Genomic DNA, 20556 nt, shown 5'->3' on the forward strand with positions numbered 1-20556 from the left:
CCCAAAATAAGAAGTACTAAGCAAAAATTACCAGCTTTTCAAATCTATCTGCAGCCGACCGATACACTAGGAATGAACCAACTCGCTTGGTACTGTGGACATGTCGAGACTTAATAAAGACCCCTTAATCATTTGAACCAAATTTGCATGTGGGTAAGAAAACTCTCGTGTGCAACACTGCTACAACTACTTATTATTGGATCAAATTCACGACCTCTCATTTACAAATACGGACCTCATGACCCGAATTTCACATGAATAAATAACCGTTAGCACCCAAAAAACAAAACTAGTTGTTGGGTAACTTGGGTTGAACCATATAATAATGGGTTTGATCACTATGGTAAGGAACCCATGTTATATATGTTGACAAAGCAGCTGGGCCTTGTCCAAACCAAAAGCCTATAATGCTTCCTTCTTCCATTTGCTACCCAATTCGTCATCACCGTCATCACTCTCTGAAAAGCTCACCCACCATGGCAATCGACATCGCAACCTTAGAAGAGAGGTCAGCAGGCAGCACCACCTTCAATTCAGTTCTTTAATTCCACTTTTCAGTTTTCTGTCAACAAATTTTGAAGCTTTGGATGGCATTCCACTTTCGTAGCTTTATCATTTATCATTGAATTAGCAGTGTTTAGGTTGTCATTGTTAATTTTAATGCCAATAATCTTCTTAATAAGTCATTGTTAAGGAGATTCTGGTTCTGATTGAAAGACATAAGCTTTATAGAACTTGGGAACCAAGTGGTATTACTCACTTCAGTGTTAGGGATCCTAGTTTTATTCATGTGGGTAAAAGTCGAAATCGAGTGGCTACAGTGGGGTAGGCATTATAAGAAAATGGAGTGATAGGTAACTACAAACTAAAGAGCAAGAAAGCCGAAAAGAGTTTAAAATATAAGTAAATTGGCACTGTTGAAAAATCATGTTTGTGGTCTGGTGAAAAAATTGGAATAGAGTGTCACTAAGATAACGATTCTGCTAAGCACCATAGTTAGCCAAGTTGCCGAGTGTATTGCCTTGATAACAATTCTTAATTTGATTCTTTTGTTTTTGTTTTCTTTTTAATCCAGGCTGAGGTAAAAAAGTCTTGCAATGAGCTCTGTAGCCTGGAGATTTCATTGGACCATCTTAAGGATGCTGAATTCCCACCACTTCTTGATTTATGTATGGAACTTGATGCTTCTGAGGTTGAAGCAGTTGACATATGCAATGAATCATTGCATGTTTTGAATGGAAAATATGCGCTGTTGTTGATGCGTGCTATCAATCAAAAGCTTCGAGTTGTTGATCTCCAAGATTTGGCACTTGGAAAGGATTTCTTGAGGTAAACACCAGTGTTTGTTACAGTTGGCTTTGTGTTAATGGTTTAAATCTAAGTTTGTTGTCCACTATGTCACTATGTCCTATATACACGCACTTTCGTAGTAAAAGTTAACTAAGAGGACTAATATAGGTGAGGCATTATTCTTAGATATATTTTTCCTCCCCTCTCACACCATCAGTATGGTAACCTGATCAAAATGTTGAGGAGTCTACACAGATCACATATTAGCCAAATTGTAGGTGACTTCTGAGCTATTTGCTACTTTTACTACCTTCCAATCATTGTGTATGAGTTTACGGTGATGTCTTCTTGATCAAAAGTTGAATGATTAGGAAATCAGGTTTATTTGTTTTTACTTCTTCTTTTTTTATTTTTTAAAGTGACTTTCGGACATGTTTATTGAGGGCAGGGCTTAAATCATTTTATCAAAGTTGTGCAAAGCTATAAAATGCAAAAAAAAAAAAAAAAGGTTCAAGATTCTGTGTAAATTTTGAAATGTTTTATGATAACTGTTATGGACCTGTTTCTTCTTCCTTCTGTTTCCCTTAGGTTCCTTTTTAATAGTTTGTCGATATTGCAGTAAAATTTAGTGTTGCCTTCTCACCTTCTGCCTGCGGAATTGTGCGGATTCACATCATTTTTTTTTATTGCTCAAAGAAATATAGAGATCAATAGATCTAGTAGATGGTTGTACTATATTCAAAAATCAGGATGATCTCCATACGGAAATGACTTGATATTACTAATTCAATTTTATTCTCAGAGATCTTTCACAGAGAGGTTTGACATGCCAAGTTTTAAACTCGAGATCTTCACATTTTCGGAAGCTCAATATGATGGGAGAGTTCCTGCGGATACACACCCTCAACCTTGACTTTAGTACTTCACTCACTAGTTTTCAGGAGGATTGTTTTTCTTGCATGCCCAATCTAATGTGCCTCTCTCTGTGCGAGACTAGAATTTTAAATCTCTGGACAACCATTGCTGCGCTTTCTAAACTCCCTTTTTGGTTGAACTTCGGTTTCAGCATTGGTCATGCTGCAATGATGTTGGGCCTTATTCTGCATCATCTAGTGGGAAGTCACATCACAAAACTTATTCAAATCAGCGAAATAATGGTAGAGCATCATCCATTAATATTGGGGAACTAACAGACCAGTACTCAAGCACAGAAGAGGTGCTCAGGAATATGTTTTTGCTTAATAATGTGGTTATAAATGATGATGAAAGTAGGGCTGAGGATTCAGATGATAGCGAACTAGACTTTTCAAGTCCCCTGCAAGAATATGGTTCTGTGGAGCGTTTGTCAAATGTTTTTCTGGAGGGAACAGACAGATCAATCAACTGAATGAGGTAATAAATGAACCTTTCCAGTAGATTATGGCTGGAGTGGGTCTCAGTGGGAAATTTTTTAATTAAATTTGACTTGGAAGATGATGTTATCTTTTCTTGAAGAAGCTGTATCGATAAATAAGACTGTGGGGAATTTCCTGTTCTAAAGCTTACTGCTTTCATTGGTGGTGAAATGTATATTTCTTTCCCCTTAAAATCTTATATGTAAAAATAAAATCATCAACAATTTTTTCTCCGTTGTAGTCAACTACCTCCTAGCCAAATCTTTTGTTGTTGTTTACCGTAACCATTGTTTGATATACATTGCTGCCTTTACTCTAACAGCTCAAACCTCTAGGAGTCAGTGGTAGTCTAACATGGTTTCAAAAGCTCCAATTTCTATTCCTCTCCTCTTCATTAATTTGTGAGGTGTATGGTAGGGCCGCACATATATGTTTCTTTTTGCCTCCCTCTCTCCACTATAGGATAAGGCTGCACGTAGGTTGAGTTTTAGCTTGATAAACATTGTTGCTCCATTCCTAACAATTTAAGTTTGTAAATTCCTTTAATTGTTTGTCACGTAATAGTAATAGTAGTTATCGGATATATTATTTGAACTATAAAGATGTTGTGATCATGTAATCATCATTGTCATCCAATTTTTCCTTTTATATGTTTGTTAATCGAGTTTCTACTGTGGTTGGCAGGATTCTCTTGGTAACTTTCAGAATCAAAATGAGGCAGAGCCTTTAGCTGGTCCCTTCTCAAAGTATATTGGAGACAATTCAGTGAAATATATTTCTTATCATGCTTCGCCAATATGTTTTGAGAAATATTATAGAGAGTACATGATAGCCTCATTACCTCGTTTGAGAATTTTAGATAACTTGCAAATTAGAAAGATTGATCAGGAAACTGCTAGGATGACATTTGCAGAATATTTTGAGCATGTACCATATCAAAGAAAGCCTAACGAAAATGTCGTTAGTGTGTTACAAAAGCGTGAAATAAGATCAAGCCAAAATCATGTACAAAGTCCTGGGAAAAAAGTATCGAATCTCTATGGAAAGTCTCAATGCTTCTATACCAGGTCTCTTTCTGCTGCCAAAATGGGATCTTGTGTTTGGCCATTCTTGAACCCGCTTTCTTTTTCAGGCAGTACTCTGGTAGGTGAAAGTAAGAGCTTTCGTCCTAGGCAGTTTGAGTATCATCCATCCAACTCTAGCCTTATGGTCTTTGGAACATTAGATGGTGAAATAGTTGCAGTCAACCATGAGAATGGGAAAATTGTCAGTTATATCCCATCACTAGGAGCAATGAATAGTGTGCTGGGACTCTTTTGGCTCAAGAAGTATCCCTCTAAGGTATCTACTTACTTCATGGAATGTAGTGCCCGCTGATTCTAGTCATGGTTCATTATAATTATCTGGATTTCACTCTTAAATTCTTATTCTCCTTGCATGGAACTCTTTCAAGCAGAAATTTGTTCAAAATAAAGTTATATGGCATAATAGCTTTTAACAGCATGCATTGCAACTGAAGGGATTATGCAGCATAGGATTCATCATGATAGGATATGTTTATAGGTGTATTTTCTAAATGAATTTTCTATAACTAAAGAACTAACTTGTACAACATTGCCTGATAGTAGCTACAGATAAAAATACAACATAGTACATTGGCACTTTTGAGCATGGATGGATATCATGACAGGATGGATCCATGATTGCTCCTAATTTGAGAGCTTCTATCACTATTATGTCCTTTCCGATTGTTATGTAGAAATTAAGTATGTTCGGAAGCAATTCGTAGGTGGAAACCGTGGAATCCTTTGGCATCTCAGATAGTGCTTTCAATACCTTTTTTTTTTTTTTTTTGAAAAGGTGCTTTCAATACTTAGATGTGAAAATTTCTTCAGGCGAAAATATATGTTGAAATTGCTATTCAAATGCAGAGAGTTCTGTTGACAATCAAATATTTGTTATCGTTGTGTTACTTTGTCCATACCTCTCTTGATTTGGCAAATTCTAATTATGCTTTGTTTATTTGTTATGGTGAATGCCAGCTAATAGCTGGTTCAGAACTTCAGATAATGGCTCATTGAAATTGTACGACATCCATCATATGCGATCAATGGAAACAGGCATATATGGTGGTGCCGGGTCTGTCTCCTTTGACGAGTTTGACCAGTTGACATCTGTTCATGTTAATTCCACGGACGAGCTATTTCTTGCTAGTGGATACTCAAGAGACATTGCCTTATATGACATTAGTAGTGGAAAGCGCTTACAGGTGTTTACTAATATGCATCGGGAGCATATTAATGTAATAAAGTTTGCAAACCATTCCCCATCTGTTTTCGCCACTTCTTCATTTGATCAGGATGTCAAGATGTGGGACCTAAGACAGAAACCAATAAGCCCTTGCTATTCCTCTTCAAGTTCTAGGGGTAATGTGATGGTTTGCTTTTCTCCTGATGATCACTATCTTCTTGTCTCAGCTGTTGATAACGAGGTAATTTCTATCTTTAGTTCATAAAATTTATGAGATCAGGTCAACAATATGTTCCCATGTGACTAAGAACCTCTTCTACTGGGGACTATGACGCTATTAAAGAGTGTTAAGTCCATTGGTGTTGGTCTAGACTCTAGATATTAGATACCTGGTTAAGAACCAAACTTTGTGAGACTGGTTACCACTGATGCTCTCTAGGGTTAAAACTTATAACAGTATGAAATAAAAAGTGCAAAATGCAGCATTTTTTGTTTTTATTTGAATAAACTATTTAGTTTTGTTTTTCTTTCCCTATTTATTTACTTATTATTTTTTTTTTTATGATCCACATTCCAAAAGAAGATGACTTGTCATTGTGGTACCTCAAGTCTGGATTCAACTTGATTTAGCTGCTAAGGTCTCTAGCTACCATGTGTTTTGTTACTCTTAATGCAAGTTGTAGATGGTTGCATATATAGGAGGCAATAATTGTATTGCCGCCTTAAGTTTTGTGCAAGGAGACTAAGTATCTTGATAGGGAGTAGGTGACGTAGTCTGTGATAGGTCCTTCAAGATTTGTTTAATGTTCTTTCTTTTTGCTATATCTCATTTAATGATATTATTTAAATAGTAAATAGTGCAACTTTACCAAATGCCCTTCCAGAAATTTTAGCATACTTTGAGATGCACTTGTCGATGATGTCAGGTTAGGCAACTTCTCGCAGTTGATGGGAGACTTCACTTGAATTTTGAGATAGCCTCTACAGGAAGTTCTCAGAACTACACTCGATCCTATTACATGAATGGAAGAGATTATATCATCAGTGGGAGTTGTGATGAACATGTTGTCCGCATATGCTGTGCTCAAACAGGGAGGCGCCTGAGGGATATATCTTTGGAGGTACAGCTTTCTAGTTTATATTTATATCCCTACTTTTAAGTACCATGACACATGGTTTCATTGTCAAATATAGGCTTATTATGCTACTAGAGTAGGATTACTATCTGATGTTAAAATATCTACTGTTGTTGGGTCACTTTGGATCTGGGTGAAGTTTCAAGTTGATATTTTCATCCTACCTGCCCCATGAAATGGGACTTCATTTTTTCTATTATAAGAGTATATTGTACAACTCCTCCTTGCACCTTTGTCTCACGTGCGAGCACAAGTGCACATCACAATGTCCTCTCAAGATGTTCAATTAAATCTGATTTTGCACCCTTTTCTTGTTATGTGGTACAAGTTTTAGGGGGGGGAATAATTTTACGAGTCGATGTCAAATTATCGATAGTAAGTAATGTGGTACAACCTTTTAGACAAAAAAGATATATATGTGACAAATTAGGAGATAAAAAGAAAGAAAAAATATATTGAAATCTAGTGGTTTAACACTTCAATTTGAGAGTCTTGATACTGAAAAGGAACAAAGAACAAAATTCCAGAGGGGGAAAGATAAACGATGATAAGAAGTAAGCTCATCATTCTGAATGTAGTAGTATTTTGCTGTTCTTATGCAGGGAGGAGGAAGATCTAGGAGTTCTATGTTTGTGCAATCTTTGAGGGGTGATCCTTTCAGAGTGAGTTTCTCTATACTACTGGCATCAACTCTTTTTGTAAATCAAGTAGATTTTTTTTTTTTAATTTGTAACATACTTGCATTTACAATGCATTTGTTTTGTATATCACAATTATAATTCGACAACTTATAAAGAAGAAAACTGTTACATGCCTCACTCACCTCAGAAGTGGTTCGATGCACATGATTGTTTCTCCATTATCAACTAACATATCTCTGATATGCATTATGTCCTTATTTCCCAGGAATTCAACATGAGTATCTTGGCAGCCCATATGCGTCCAAGATTGAAGTCTGAAATTATCAAGGTAGGACTTGTGCTTCTTTGCTTCTGTTGTTAAAAATCATGTAACGTGAGACACTCATGTTTCCTAATTGCAATTTTGCAGGTCAATCTGCTAGCTAGCATCTAGTGATTATGCCAAGGAACACTTTGATGGTCAGCAGGCTTGCCCAACCAATAGTATGGGAGGTTGATGTATGTACCTAATTTGCAAAAATGTGTATACATGCATGTAGGTGCGTAACTACGAATGTATACAACCCTCGTCTTAGACAAGAAACATGCAAAATAGAAAACATAGGTCATTTAGCAGTCAGTTTCTTGGTGATGAGAATTCTTTTAGTTCTGATTGTGTATATGAATTTGTAACATAGTTATTTCAGTCAATGCAAACCTTTCCAGAAAGCTTGAGTCTGACACGTTTGTATCAGCTATGTTCTGGACCTCCCTGAGGTTGATAAGTAAAAATATTCTCATGGCAGGAAAATCAATAGTAACAGTACAGTACATTTTCATTCCCTTTCTCAAAGGTGAGAGATATGTATATGTGATGCATTTTACTAAGCTACTTGATCTAATTTGTGACATATGCTTAGTAATTATGATTATTATTATTTTTTTTTTGGTGAACTTGCCACTACACATTCATTATCTGGCGTATAAAAGAGTACTAAACATATGTCTAGGGAAGGGTTTGGCTGCTTGTATCCCATTCTAATGTTTAGCTGCTTCTTGATCTAGGGAAGGGTTTAAAAGAGTACTAAACATGTCTAGGGAAGGGTTTAGCTGCTTCTTGATCTAACATTTTAACTGACAGATGTTTATATGCTGCTGGATCTAGGGAAGGGTTTACTGTTTGTGACATTTTTTTATGTCTGATCAACCAACGGGGTTCCGGGTCTAGGATTTAGGATTCAGCTTAAGGCCACTTCACATATACTACCAAAACCAAGAAGCCACTAGTACCTTAACCTAACCTCCTTGAAACTCTCAGAAACCGCGTGGACCTGATCCACCTTTCCTTGTCTCCACCGACTCAAAAAATTGTGCTAAAGTTCAGTACTTCCAGCTGTGCTTTCCTAACATTCATATTTCATTATTTACCAGCTCAGCTGCTCATGTACAAGTATGGCAGTGTAAAAGTTACAGGTCTTCTGATGATTTACTTGCAGTTAATGAGGTAGGACATCCCCTAAGTTACGAAGTCTAACCTCCCTCACTATTTAAAGCCCCCACTTGAGGTTTCCTCCACACTCCCTCAAGCACACTTCTCAACTGTGATTTGTTCTTAGTTTGAAGGTGAAGATGAAGATCTCCTTCCCTGTTCTTGTCTGTTTTCTTCTTCTTAGCTCCTCTCTGATGGAGCCGGCCTTCGCTGCTACCTCCTGTAAGCTGCATTTTCTTTTTTACTAGCTCAGTGTTTGATCAATTGTTGAAATTTAAGCCGGGTTTGTGTAAGATTTTTCGGATACTGATTGGGGTTCTAACTGTGTGCACATTATCACTAATGTTATGTATTTGAAGACAACTATTCAGTTCCTAAGTGGGTTTGTTTGGTTTACTCTGTTATTGTTGGATACTGATGTTGGTTTGTCTTTTTTTGGGGGATGATTGTGAAACAGCATACTGCAGCAACAAGTGTTCGACTCGGTGTGCAGTAGCAGGAGTTCAAGATCGATGCCTCAAGTACTGTGGGATATGCTGTGAAGAGTGCAAGTGTGTCCCTTCTGGGACTTATGGCAACAAGCATGAGTGCCCTTGCTACAGGGACAAGAAGAACAAGAAGGGGAAGCCCAAGTGCCCCTGAAACTTGATCAAGAGCGTCTCAGATCAACTGCTCAAACCTGATCTGCATCTACTGTTTACTACTCTACTACTCTACTAGTCAATTATAAATAATTTTAGAATGAGTAGAAGAGTGTGTGTCAGAGAGAATGAGTAAAAGAGTGTGTCAGTGCCCTTTGTGTTATAAAATATGATCTATAATGTTTAGTGAGAGTAATCTAGTTTGCTTTGGAGTTGATTAGCACTCTTTGATGATCAATGTCCAAATGGTGTTGGGTTTGTGTAAAATGGTGAATAAGAATGGTTTTCTTAAGTTTACGAGGGTTTTGGAGCCCAGTTGGTCTCATATTGTATCAAATCTTTAATTTAAAAAATATCTCATCTATGTTGATATAAATGATGATAAAAGTATTAGTTTGATATATATTGTTAAGACGTTCTGAATTTGATTTAACGATTTATTTCTGAATTTAATTTAACAATTTATTTTCGACTTATCTTCAACATTTCTGAACTTAATTTAACAATTCACAACATTTCTGAACTTAATTTAACAATTCATTTCTGAATTATATTGAATATGTAATCAGTAAGTTAAAGTGTAGTAGGTTTTGGGAGACATGAATGCTAGGCACAGGGTTGGTGTAGGGAATCTTTAGGGAGTTGTAAATTGCCTGGTCCTTCTTCTGATCCAGACCGACTAGATCCTGCGTCACTGAACTGTGCAACCGCAAGTGTCACACAAACCCAAAACCTTAAATTCAAATATATTATTTAAGGTTGTTTATTGACTAGCAGAAGAAAAATATTAAATTCTAGTGAAGCACATCATGTGCTTAAACCACATTGCATATGGCACTGTTTGGCATCGTCTCTAAATTGAAATTAATAGTATATTATCTAAGTTTCAAAATTTTAATTTCGTGTGGAGGTTGATCGTGGTTTATTAAATGTGGAAGTAAATCGTGTAGCCCTAAAGAGCATGACAATGTTGGCAAAATGGGTTAAGGGGGCTCCAGATTCATCCGAAATTTTGACTAGTACACCTACCCAAACTTCTAAAGCTTTTCCCTCATATTTATTTTAGTGGGGTTTATATTGTGCAAGTCATTTAATGGAGTTGAAACTAAATTGATCGAGTTTGAGTTAAATTGGACCTACTTTTTGCGTTTGGTAAACCGAAACAAATCAAGCTTAATCGGTTTGGTCTCAATTCCATATCGGGTGAATCGATGGTTTTTTGGCAATCGAATAGCAGCCTCAGTATCGAACTAAGATCATCCTTAGACTAATAATAGTAAAAGAAATAATATAAAACAATGATTTTCATTTTAGCTTGATACAGTATGACTTTAGGTAAATTGGCTCATGACTTCTGTTCAGCTTGTTCAACTCCTAGTCCTAACAAATATTACCAAAAAAAAAAAAAAAAAGGAGTCTGAGCTCAATATTAAGTTTGATAGAAAAATCGAGCTGAGCTAGGACTCTACTCACTCTAGTATATACGACTTAGGGGAAATGATCATTTACCTAATTTTGGGGTTAATTAACCCAAATTACCCATACACTCTAAGAGATTGACTACTTAAACAACAAGTTATATTTTTTAACCTCATTTACCCATCTTTTCAAAACGGGCCTGCTTTTCCTCTAAATTTCTGACGATTTTGCCCTTTTATAACTGACATCTTTCAAATTCGTAACATTAACGAGATTTAGGGAGAGAAGCTCTCCGATTTTAGAGAGAGAGAGAGGATCGGTTAATTTCCAGAGAGATAAGCTCGTCTCTTTTGAAAGATTGAAGCTCTCACATTTTAGAGAGAGAAAGGAGCTGTGCAATTTGTAGAGAGAGCAGCCGTGCATTTTCTAGAATGAGAAGCTCTGCGATTTCTTTTGTTCTCTATAGAGTAAGACGCTGAACACAAAGTTGTAAACATCAGAGTGAGCACGATTTGGCCTCACAAACATAAACCGAGTATAATAACATCTGTTTTATCACTTTATGTACCTAATGATCTGTCAAAGGCCATGCGTACAAAAGCTTCAACTGAAGCATCTACTGCTTGGCACTGTAGTTTACTTTTCCTTGATTCAAGATGTTGCTGCAAGTAAATAAATTTAATAGTGTTCATTCTATAAATAAAATTCAAATAGTGTTCAAACAAAAATGTTCAAGTCACCTGTGTGGAAGAATTGGTCTCTGGATTTGTCCAATCCAATGCCTTCTCCACTGTCATTTCCTCATAGTGCTTCAGCAGCAAGCTCCTTTTCAAACCTGCAAAGTCAAGAAACTCTTAGGACGACTAACGACTATACAGGGCTGATGGAAACATCTTGATTGCTCATCCCCAGTGCCCTTTTTGTATTTCGTTCTCTGAAGCCCATGATCATCATAAGAGAGAGAGATTCATCCAGCAACTGAAGCTGGAATCCACAACCAAAAATACATGTTAATTGGATTTTGTTGAAACTAATGGTTTCACTCAGAAAAGTGGGAGACATAGAATACCAGCATAATGTGCTTGATAAATTCTGTGGAAACTTGAAAGAGGACATCCATTTTTTATAACAAAATTCGTGCACTTTGCATTTGTATGAAGAGAAGACTTGACTGTAAATTTAAGTACATTTTATAATTTTGGACCTCCATAATCCTGTCTACGAGAGGCAAACATTCAGTGCATGACATGGCCCTTCTCCTTTCCAATTTCCTGGGTGAACTTCTCTTGTACAGAAGTCAACACCGTCATTGACTTATCAACCTGACCACTGTGATACGCCTCCACCCCTTCCAGCAGCTCCTTTATCAAATATCTATAATGAGAATCAACAAAGTAAGTAGACCTGCGTAGTGTAGACAAACATTCAGATATGTAGTAGAAGTAGTCACAGTGCACGCTCTGGATAACAACCTGCCTGAAGGAGTCTAACACGAGAAGACACTACAAGAAAAGTAGTCTACCACAACATCACAATAACAACATGCTCTAAATGCTCGTTGTTACTTACAGTATTTGACAACGAGCAAATAATGTGCATTGTAGTAAACTATTTAGCACCATATGTGTCATTTGTACGTTGTTAATTTGGTTATCAACAACCTACTTTGCGTGTTGTTATCTGCAAGTTGTCAATTAAGTTATCAACAAGCAGGTGTGCACGTTGTTGAAAAGAACATATGACGAATGCTGTTAAAACTTTGAGATAAAAAAAAAAAAAAAGTTATGAGGAGAGCAGTCAGTTTTATTATAAATTTTAGGAAAAAATTGAAGTTTTGTTAACCTAGCTTTTACAAAATCACTAAACGCCCGCCACCAAAAGCTCTCACCATAGTCGACGGTGACCTTCATAATGTTCGACGGTGTTGGAGCCACCTAGTCGTTTCAGACTTCAAGTAGTCCTTCTCTCCCGCCATCAACTCATCTCCAGGTACCATCGCTCTTCATTCTCCAAGTACTATCGCTGTTATAACAACGTATCCAGTAAAGTGACAACATACCATGTATGCTGTCGAAAACTAAAGACAACATGCTGAGAGCGTTGTTAAAATTTACAACACGCGCTTGAAACGTTGTTGAAAATTTATGACAACGTGCAGAGCTCATTGTTGAATAATTACAACAACGTGCTTTGCCTCTTTTTGACAACGTGCAAAGCGCGATGTTAAGGACTCGGGGACTTTTAATGACTCTGGCATCTACAACATGCGCCAAACGTTGTCAAAAGTGATTGACAACGTGAACTGCATGTTGTTAAACATGTTTTTTCTTGTAGTGAGAATCCTTTCCATGAGCTCGTTCAAGACCCTCTCTGGCTTTCTCAAGGCGAATTCCTGCCACTGAGAGCCAGTTTATGTCTCTAAGCATGAAATAACACCAAACCATATCGATTTGCAGTATAGAAGGATTATCGACCAGCTGAAAGCAAACAAAACATGGTGAATGTTATACACTCATATTGAAACCAATCTAACAAAGTGAAAGGCAGATTAATATAGTTTAACTGTCAAAGTTACACAGCCGCATGTACTTCATAGTAATACAATGTCTTCAATAAAGTAACTCACTCACCTTAATAACCGATGGATCGCAGAGAGAAAGCCTCCTACAAGAATGAAAAAAAGGAAGAAAATACAAACCACAGAGTTTAGGAGACATAAGCTGCTGTGACAAGCATGGACAAGCCAAGTAACTCGCAAATTTCATATGAACGAAACTATCAGTTGCAAAAAGGCACCAGTAACAAACCTCCTCCATGCTGAGCACTTCCATTGCATCTTGGTAATTTTGTGCTTTAATCAGTTGCTTTGCATTGGTATGTAACATCAGGCTCATCATGATTGCCCTGTCAAACAAAATTTCAAATCTTACTTCAAACTCAAAATGGAATTGCATCCCCTTAATTTCTCATAAAAGGATCTAACTTGATAACAGAAATTACTGAACCCTGATTAAATCATACCACTGATCAGTCTCCGATCCCATTTGTACCTTCTTCCCACTCTGATTTTCAAGTACTATGTTGAAATGATGAAATCTTCAATTGGCAATGAACCATCAGCATGTCTCTTCGACAGCGCAGTTGGAGCAGCCCTATTAATTTAATAGATACACTGCCTGGTCAAAACCAAAACACAGACATTTACTAAAACGAAACTTACTAAACAAAACACACAGGTCTGAAAGATAACTTTTCTTCTGAAACTTTTTTAAAGCTTATAGATAATTATAAGTTATAGATAAAACTCACACTTTTTCTGACTACCAAAAACACTATTAAACTCAGAATAGAGTGTTTATCAGATAAACAGCCACCAGAATCATACAAAAACACACTCATATGCAATGAAACCGATTCTACCACCAAGCCAACTAGCATAACCAAAGTTTTCATAAAGCTAGATTCTTTCATCAAAATCAAACAAACGCATGAATAACACAACCAAATTTGAATCAAATCCATGGCATAAACTATTATATTCGATATGAAAATTGTAGAATCTAATACGACAAGGCGTTATATCAAAATACGATATCAATTCAAGGAACTTGTAATGTACCACTGGCGAACCGAGCCGTCCAAGAGGTACAACCTTCTCTCTCTCTCTCTCTCTCATCGTTCATATACATACAATTGGAATTGAACTTTTTTGTCCATGATTGGTTTTGTAGATAATCGAGCAGCAAGTGCTGAGAAAAGTCCATTCTTAGCGGAGAAGCTCAAGATTGTTGTTCTTCCAACCCTTGCCCTTATTAAGAATGCCATAGTGGATGATTATGTGGTAAGTTATAGGAAGGACTTGCGCAGTACGTACTGATTTCATTGTTTGCTATCTTAACTTAATGCCACCATTCTCCTCGTGCAATAGGTTGGATTTGATGAGCTGGGTGGGAAAGACGACTTCAGCACAGAAGAACTAGCTAGAGGCGAGGTTGACTAGAGCTCAAGTCATATTTTTTTAAGGTGAAGCATCTTTAAAGTCCAGTGCGAAAACCATGAGTGTCCGGCAAAGCAGCAAGGATGACTCATCAGATTCAAACCCTAGCTATCATATCAGAGTATAACCATAGGTATCCAATTTGTTTATTTCGAAAATTGGAGCAGTTTATGATTCATATAAATGATCAGATGTATTGCTGCCTGTACTTGTATGATATCCTTGAAACTTGAGATCATCCTCTGGATGCTATTACATTAGTTTTGGTGCTTGTATTGAGAAAAGGTTTGGGAGCTTCCTCATTGGGTAGTGAAATTATGAAATCATATCATGGTTTCTTTCGTAATGTTGTGATGTGTTTCTGCTTTTTGTTAAAATGTCTCAACAGTTGTGATGGGCATGGAGTTGACATGATTATCAAAATGAAGATGAATTCGTTTGAAATTAATTTCCAAGCCGTTTAGAAATCAACATTTGCAAAAATCTATACTCTTTTGCTACAAATGAAAGCAGCAGACCCATGTTTATTAGTTTTACTCATTGAAAAAATTGAGAAATGATTTCATATCTGAACCATCAATTACAAGTACCAATCATTTTCTGAACAATGTTACATGCGATCTCTATACTGGATGTTATATTTGAGTTTTTCTTTTATCAATTCCTTAATACAACTTATACCATGCAAAGAGAAGTATAGAATCTAACACATGGCCAGGGAGCCTCCTGAGGTCCCTTCGAACTTTAGTATCTTTGAATTTGACAACAAACTTAGGGTGAATGCCAATGACAATCGCAAGTTCTCAACCAACGGTGGATGGTCACTTGAGCACATGAAATGCCAATGACAACAACTCGGTTTGAGTTCAATTACTGATGGGTGAGTTTCATTTCAAATCTCAAGAACATCAATAGTTGAAAGTCATCAACACACAAATATCTAAAACGAGATAGACTCTATAAATTTATAGCAAAATCTTTGAAGTCTTGAGACACAACAAGATAGACTTTATTAATAAAATCCGAAAGACAGGTTTACTACAAAACACTGGGAAGCCCCCATACTCTACAAACTTCCACACAGTGGCTTGCGTAGTGCATCAAAATCACTCCAAACATGCCATATTATAGAGCAGATTCCTTTTCCTGCACGCTAAACTTCCCTACCAGAAAAACACACAACCAACAACCAAACACAAGCCTAAAAGCGGAAACAACAACAAGTTTTAAGACTGCCCCTAATATATTGTACCTAGCAACCACAAGAAGGTTGGTACTAATATATTCTTGCCTAGCGAAACACAGTTAAGGTTTAGTCTAAAAACACAGAGGAGCAACTAATGGTGACATATAACAAATGCCCAAAATGATCTAGAAGCTAAGAGCTGTTAGACCTTCCTGCAGCTGATTTTGAACTACATTTATATATAGTTTACATGCTGCGTTGCTTGCTTATGCACGATGTCTGCCTCCTCTGGTTTTGTCAAGCACCCTTTTCCCATACAGATGGCTGTGCAGATGAGGGTAATTGCTCCGAATGAGGTTAACAAGAGCATTGTGAACAGATCCCTGCCACAAAAGATAGAAAGCAAAGGGAAGGACTTCATTATTGATGTCACAAGTCAAGTTAAGAAGAGATAATAACAAAGATATGTGAACTACATAAAGTCTCTACCAATTTTTTTTGTGTTGCATGAAGAAGAGCAAACTGTACGTGGCAAACTATTGTTCTACATTGAATTTTCGAGTATTAACAGATCTAGAATCTGTTTAGATTTCAGTTTAGTTCAAACCTATGTTAGTCATCCTCATCTACATCTATATTCTCTGGTTATCACTAAAACAAAAACTGCTACTTCTCATTATTATGCCCTTTAAGCTTTTAGATATCTTTTACTATATATGAATGACAATATTGTAACTACACATCGCTCCATAAAGAAAAAGAAAGCAAAAACAAAAACTTCCCACTCTTTTGTGGGAAGTCCATGTCCCAAGGAAAAACTTCCATTGCAATATTGCATGAAGTTTTAGCTAGTTCCCATTATAATGAATAGTACATGTTCTCATGTGTAAGAAAATTTTTCTCAAAGATTATTTAGAAACAAAAAAAAAAAAGTTATCTGCAGAAAAAATGGATTAGTGGGTAGTTTTTCATGCTTGCTTGTTTCATGATTTTTTTCTTTTCTTATTTTCTGTTTATTTTGTAATTTAATTATATTATCCCTATATATTTGTAATAAAGTTTATTAATATTTTAGGATTATTTTGCTACATTTTTTTTCCAGTTTTGAATAATAAAGCATTTTTTTATTAATAATATAGATAATCAATTAATTCACTAGAAAGGTCAAATCTAGAACACAAAACTTGGGATATTGGAGTAAGTTAGCGAAGGAGGTCCAAGACTTCATAATCAACATGTCAGGGAAAATGTTCTTTGGCCAAATATAGTATACAACATGCTAATCTTAATCCAGCATGACGCATGAAAAGAATCTGCGTGATTAATTACATGATATGTGAAAAAAATACTTTTTTTCCTAGTAAAAAAACTGAAAGTCTAGAATTTAACAAAATATCAAATTTTCACTTTCGAGAGTTGAACTAGATAGATATGATGGGAATCTCTTAATCAATCTTAATAAAGGAGTGAGAGAATAAACACTGCAGAAACATTTCAGGGATGATGGTGTTACCTTGGATACTGCAAGAGCAGACTGAGCAACATAATTCCCATAAGGATTTTGAAGAACATTCAGAAACTCAGGACTGTTAATCATCTCATTAATAATCATATTGGCATGTTCTTCTCCAGCCTCTTTCAGGGTTTTCTCAACTACATTACTTCCATGCTTGTTCATCGACAAATTAACAAAATACCCCTGAAGCTGACCTAAAATGTCTACTGTTACACGAGGTATTTTTAGTCCAATTATGTACTGCACAACATAGTTCCTGTAGTAAAAGAAAAGAAGGTTGGATTACATTATTTTAGAGAGATGTTATGTGTATCGTAACATTTGTTGTTATCTATGATCATTTTTGTCCCAAAAAAAAAACATATATTATCATTGATTGATGCATGTATACAAAAAGAACCTATTTCCCAACCTCTTATCATCAAATGTACGATTTCCTTATGCCCTAGATATTGTCTAAAGTTATGATGTATTTTATTATATTAGAGTTCTTGTAATCTCCAGTCAAACCTCCATCTATCCACCTATTCTTTTTTTTTCTCTAGAAAAAAATTGAAACTAACTTCTGTACGTCATGCTCGTGTGTAGAAGTTTAAAGTGTTGAGATATGCATATTTATATTTAAAAAGTTCACTTAAAAGGCTTAAAAAGTTTTGTTAATCAAGGAAGCTTCAAGTTTTAACCACCCACTTTCTTTCAAACCTTAATTCTCTTCCTTTACAACTTTCACTGTACTACTGCATGTGTTTTTATTATAGAGGAACTCTATTTGTTAGAAGCGGAGACAGATTTAACAACCAAACTTAACCCTATTTCCCAAACAAAAAAGAAAATTAATCCTATTTCAATTTTAACATATCTCTACCACTATAATAAAAAAGTGTCGGAAGTTTCATCAGATTTAAAATGCCCAAATACCCTTTACAAAAATAATATCTCATAATGCAATTATCTAAAAGGGTTATTCTAGTAAAATAAAAAATACAAAAAATAACATGAAATTGAGAAAGAGAGAAATTGGGTGAGAATAAAACTTTTACGTTCTCATCATTTCAACAATAGCACGTACATCGTACGTACGGGTATGAGATGATAAAACTAGCTACAGTGCATGAAATAGAAAAACGAAGCGAAACATGGAACAAAAAAAAAAAACACCTCAAGCAACATACTTCTCCTAGTTTTCTTAGGAGGATAAACAAATACACATAAATTAAATGACGGAATAGAGTCCATCTAGCAATACCAATCAAAACTTTCATATAATACAATGAGATATGTGTATGTATCGGCTTTAAGAGATGTTCAATAAAACATTAGTACGTAAATGTGATTCAAATAAATTTATCGTCACAAAATTAGAGTGAAAGACAAACCCGTAAGGATCTTCAGAGAGGACTCGAGCATGCTCAGTTATGTCAGCCACAAGACGCTCCTTAGCTTCAGTATACGCATAATGCACACTGCTTTGCACTAAGCAACACCCAAATTTGTCTTTTGCTAATGCAAGGCAGTTATCTAGCACTAATTCCAGAACACCCTGTAAAATAGAAACGAGAATTTGCACAGTGAAGTTTATCTTTTGTTTATCGTATAGCTGTAACAAAGTGAACGTGATTTATGTCACATTGGGTATCCAACTCGGGGTATCCCAAAGCCAATCTGAACATAGGTGTGTATAAACATAGGTAGAGGATTATACTAGTTCCCTCGATAATTTTGACATGCCCCACGATGAACCATAGTAACAACAAGCATATATACATATAAGATCCTTCAGCTATATATATTGAGCAGCAAAGCAACAACAGTCAAACTATACATAAAACCAAGGCAAGTAACAACTTTATGTATACGTGCAAAGGCAGTTGATTTGCCAATTAAAGATCACATTTTAAACTACAACTCTAATAGAGGTAAAACCTACTTACTATATCATCGTCTTATAACTTCATTTAGGAGCAATGCTCATTAATTACCTTGGTGCAGTCAGGAGAGAAATTTTTCAAGCAAACTTGAATCACATAATAACCAGGCTGAGTTTTGCTCAGCGGAATTGTGATTCGCTTCAGAACCCGCATAAACGAGGCCTGTTGCTCTCGGGTTTCAACCCGCTCCAGCAACTTCTGCATGGCACGACTTCTGCAAATATCAACAACAAATACTAGTTAAACAATCGTAAATTGATGAAATACATAGGGTTTATGAATGAAATAGATATAGAACAGTACCCATGCTGGTCAGTGCACATATCCTTGAGTTTCCTCTCATCACTCATCACCAAATCAAGCATTTTGGTCCATCCGTCCCTGTTAGTCCCCTCCACAAGTTTTTGAATAAATTCAGTCCCAAATTGATCTACCATTAGCTCGCGCAAATGATCATGACCCTCCTTCATAACCTCATTAAAAATCATTTCAATCTCTTCCATCTTACCCTCCTCAATCTTCTTTTGTAAAAATCGACATCCAACATGATCTTTGGCCACAAAAGCAATTTGGCCCCTCAACTCTTCCAAAGGGACAGAGTAATAACTTGGTATATGCCGCCGTGCAGACCCATTGCCAAGCCTTTGATCTTTAGTGGACATCAAATTCAGGCCTTGGCTCCTTTCTTCTTGCCCGAAACGCTGTCTTCCAGCCCCATTAGCAAACCTTGATCCCCTGCTAACCCTATTCCGCTGAGAACTAGAACTAGACCTAATTTGGTTAAAACCTAATCCAAATTGATCCCCATAGATCGATTGACTAGTGCTCCTACTACTACTGGTGCTATTCCGATTCCAACTATGGGGATTGAGTATTCCATTGTTAGCAGCAGTGGGATTCGAATGCCTCATGTACTGCTCAGCCATTAAGAAAGCATATTGGTTCAACCTCTCCAAATATTCCTGCTCTAGAGTACTGAACCCACCATTGCCTAGGATTGTAGAGCTAGGCATATAGTTGTTGGGTATTCTTTGATTGCCTGAACTACCATTATTGGATATGGTCAGCTGATTCAAAGAAGCTGCGAGTTGATCATGAGTCTGATCAGCAGCAAAATCATGAGGACCTCCCCCACCTGTTCCAAATCCCAATGTCGAAAACTCATTGTTACTGTTAAATCCCACTGTCGAAAACCCGTTATTGTTGTTGATAAGATTGTTGGTATTGTTTCCGGGAAAAAGAAGATGATCAAAGTTGGGGTTGGTGTTTTGATGGTAGGGAGGGTTTTGCAAGATTGGTGGGTTTTGAAGAACCTGATTGGGCAACATGGGATCCCAATACATCTGATTTTGAGACGAAGGGGAAGCTGGAGGGTTTTGATGAAGGTGGTATTCCACAAAATAAACCCTGGCACCCAAATTTGTTGGGACGAACCGTATTATAATGGGTTTTGATCACTATGGTAAGAAACCCATATGTTATATATGTTCACAAAGCAGCTGGGCCTCGTCCAAACCCAAAAGCCTAGAATGCTTCCTTCTTCCGTTTGCTACCCAATTCGTCCGTCTGATCTCTCTCTGAAACGCACGCACATTCCTTGATTCTTAATATACTCAAGCTCGTGGCACTGTACACGGTTCATCTTGGTCCGAAATGAAGTGACGATTTTGTCCTTGATACTTATCTTAAC

General features: G+C 36.5%; 2 protein-coding genes, 1 long non-coding RNA gene and 1 pseudogene across 3 annotated transcripts; 2 read left to right on the forward strand and 2 right to left on the reverse strand.

Moving 5' to 3' along the window:
- The first annotated feature begins 373 nt into the window (after window positions 1-373).
- LOC112168982 lies at window positions 374-7429 on the forward strand (annotated as a pseudogene).
- Window positions 7430-8240: 811 nt separating this feature from the next.
- LOC121048962 (peamaclein-like) lies at window positions 8241-9196 on the forward strand. Its single transcript, XM_040508677.1, has 2 exons — window positions 8241-8401; window positions 8637-9196. The coding sequence occupies exons 1-2, from the start codon at window positions 8320-8322 to the stop codon at window positions 8819-8821; spliced, it is 267 nt and encodes an 88-aa protein (XP_040364611.1). The 5' UTR covers window positions 8241-8319; the 3' UTR covers window positions 8822-9196.
- Window positions 9197-12575: 3379 nt separating this feature from the next.
- Window positions 12576-13384, reverse strand: LOC112168985. The gene is made up of 4 exons (XR_002924482.2): window positions 13261-13384; window positions 13047-13143; window positions 12870-12903; window positions 12576-12716 (listed from the first exon to the last, which is right to left on the reverse strand). It is a non-coding gene; the product is annotated as an uncharacterized LOC112168985 (long non-coding RNA).
- A 1891-nt stretch (window positions 13385-15275) lies between these two features.
- Window positions 15276-20296, reverse strand: LOC112168984 (pumilio homolog 12). Its single transcript, XM_024305920.2, has 5 exons — window positions 19170-20296; window positions 18918-19080; window positions 18315-18478; window positions 16936-17194; window positions 15276-15805 (listed from the first exon to the last, which is right to left on the reverse strand). The coding sequence occupies exons 1-5, from the start codon at window positions 20207-20209 to the stop codon at window positions 15689-15691; spliced, it is 1743 nt and encodes a 580-aa protein (XP_024161688.1). The 5' UTR covers window positions 20210-20296; the 3' UTR covers window positions 15276-15688.
- Between the last annotated feature and the right edge of the window lie 260 nt (window positions 20297-20556).

This window comes from Rosa chinensis, chromosome 6 (assembly GCF_002994745.2).
Source record: "Rosa chinensis cultivar Old Blush chromosome 6, RchiOBHm-V2, whole genome shotgun sequence".
Classification (NCBI taxonomy): Eukaryota; Viridiplantae; Streptophyta; class Magnoliopsida; order Rosales; family Rosaceae; genus Rosa; species Rosa chinensis.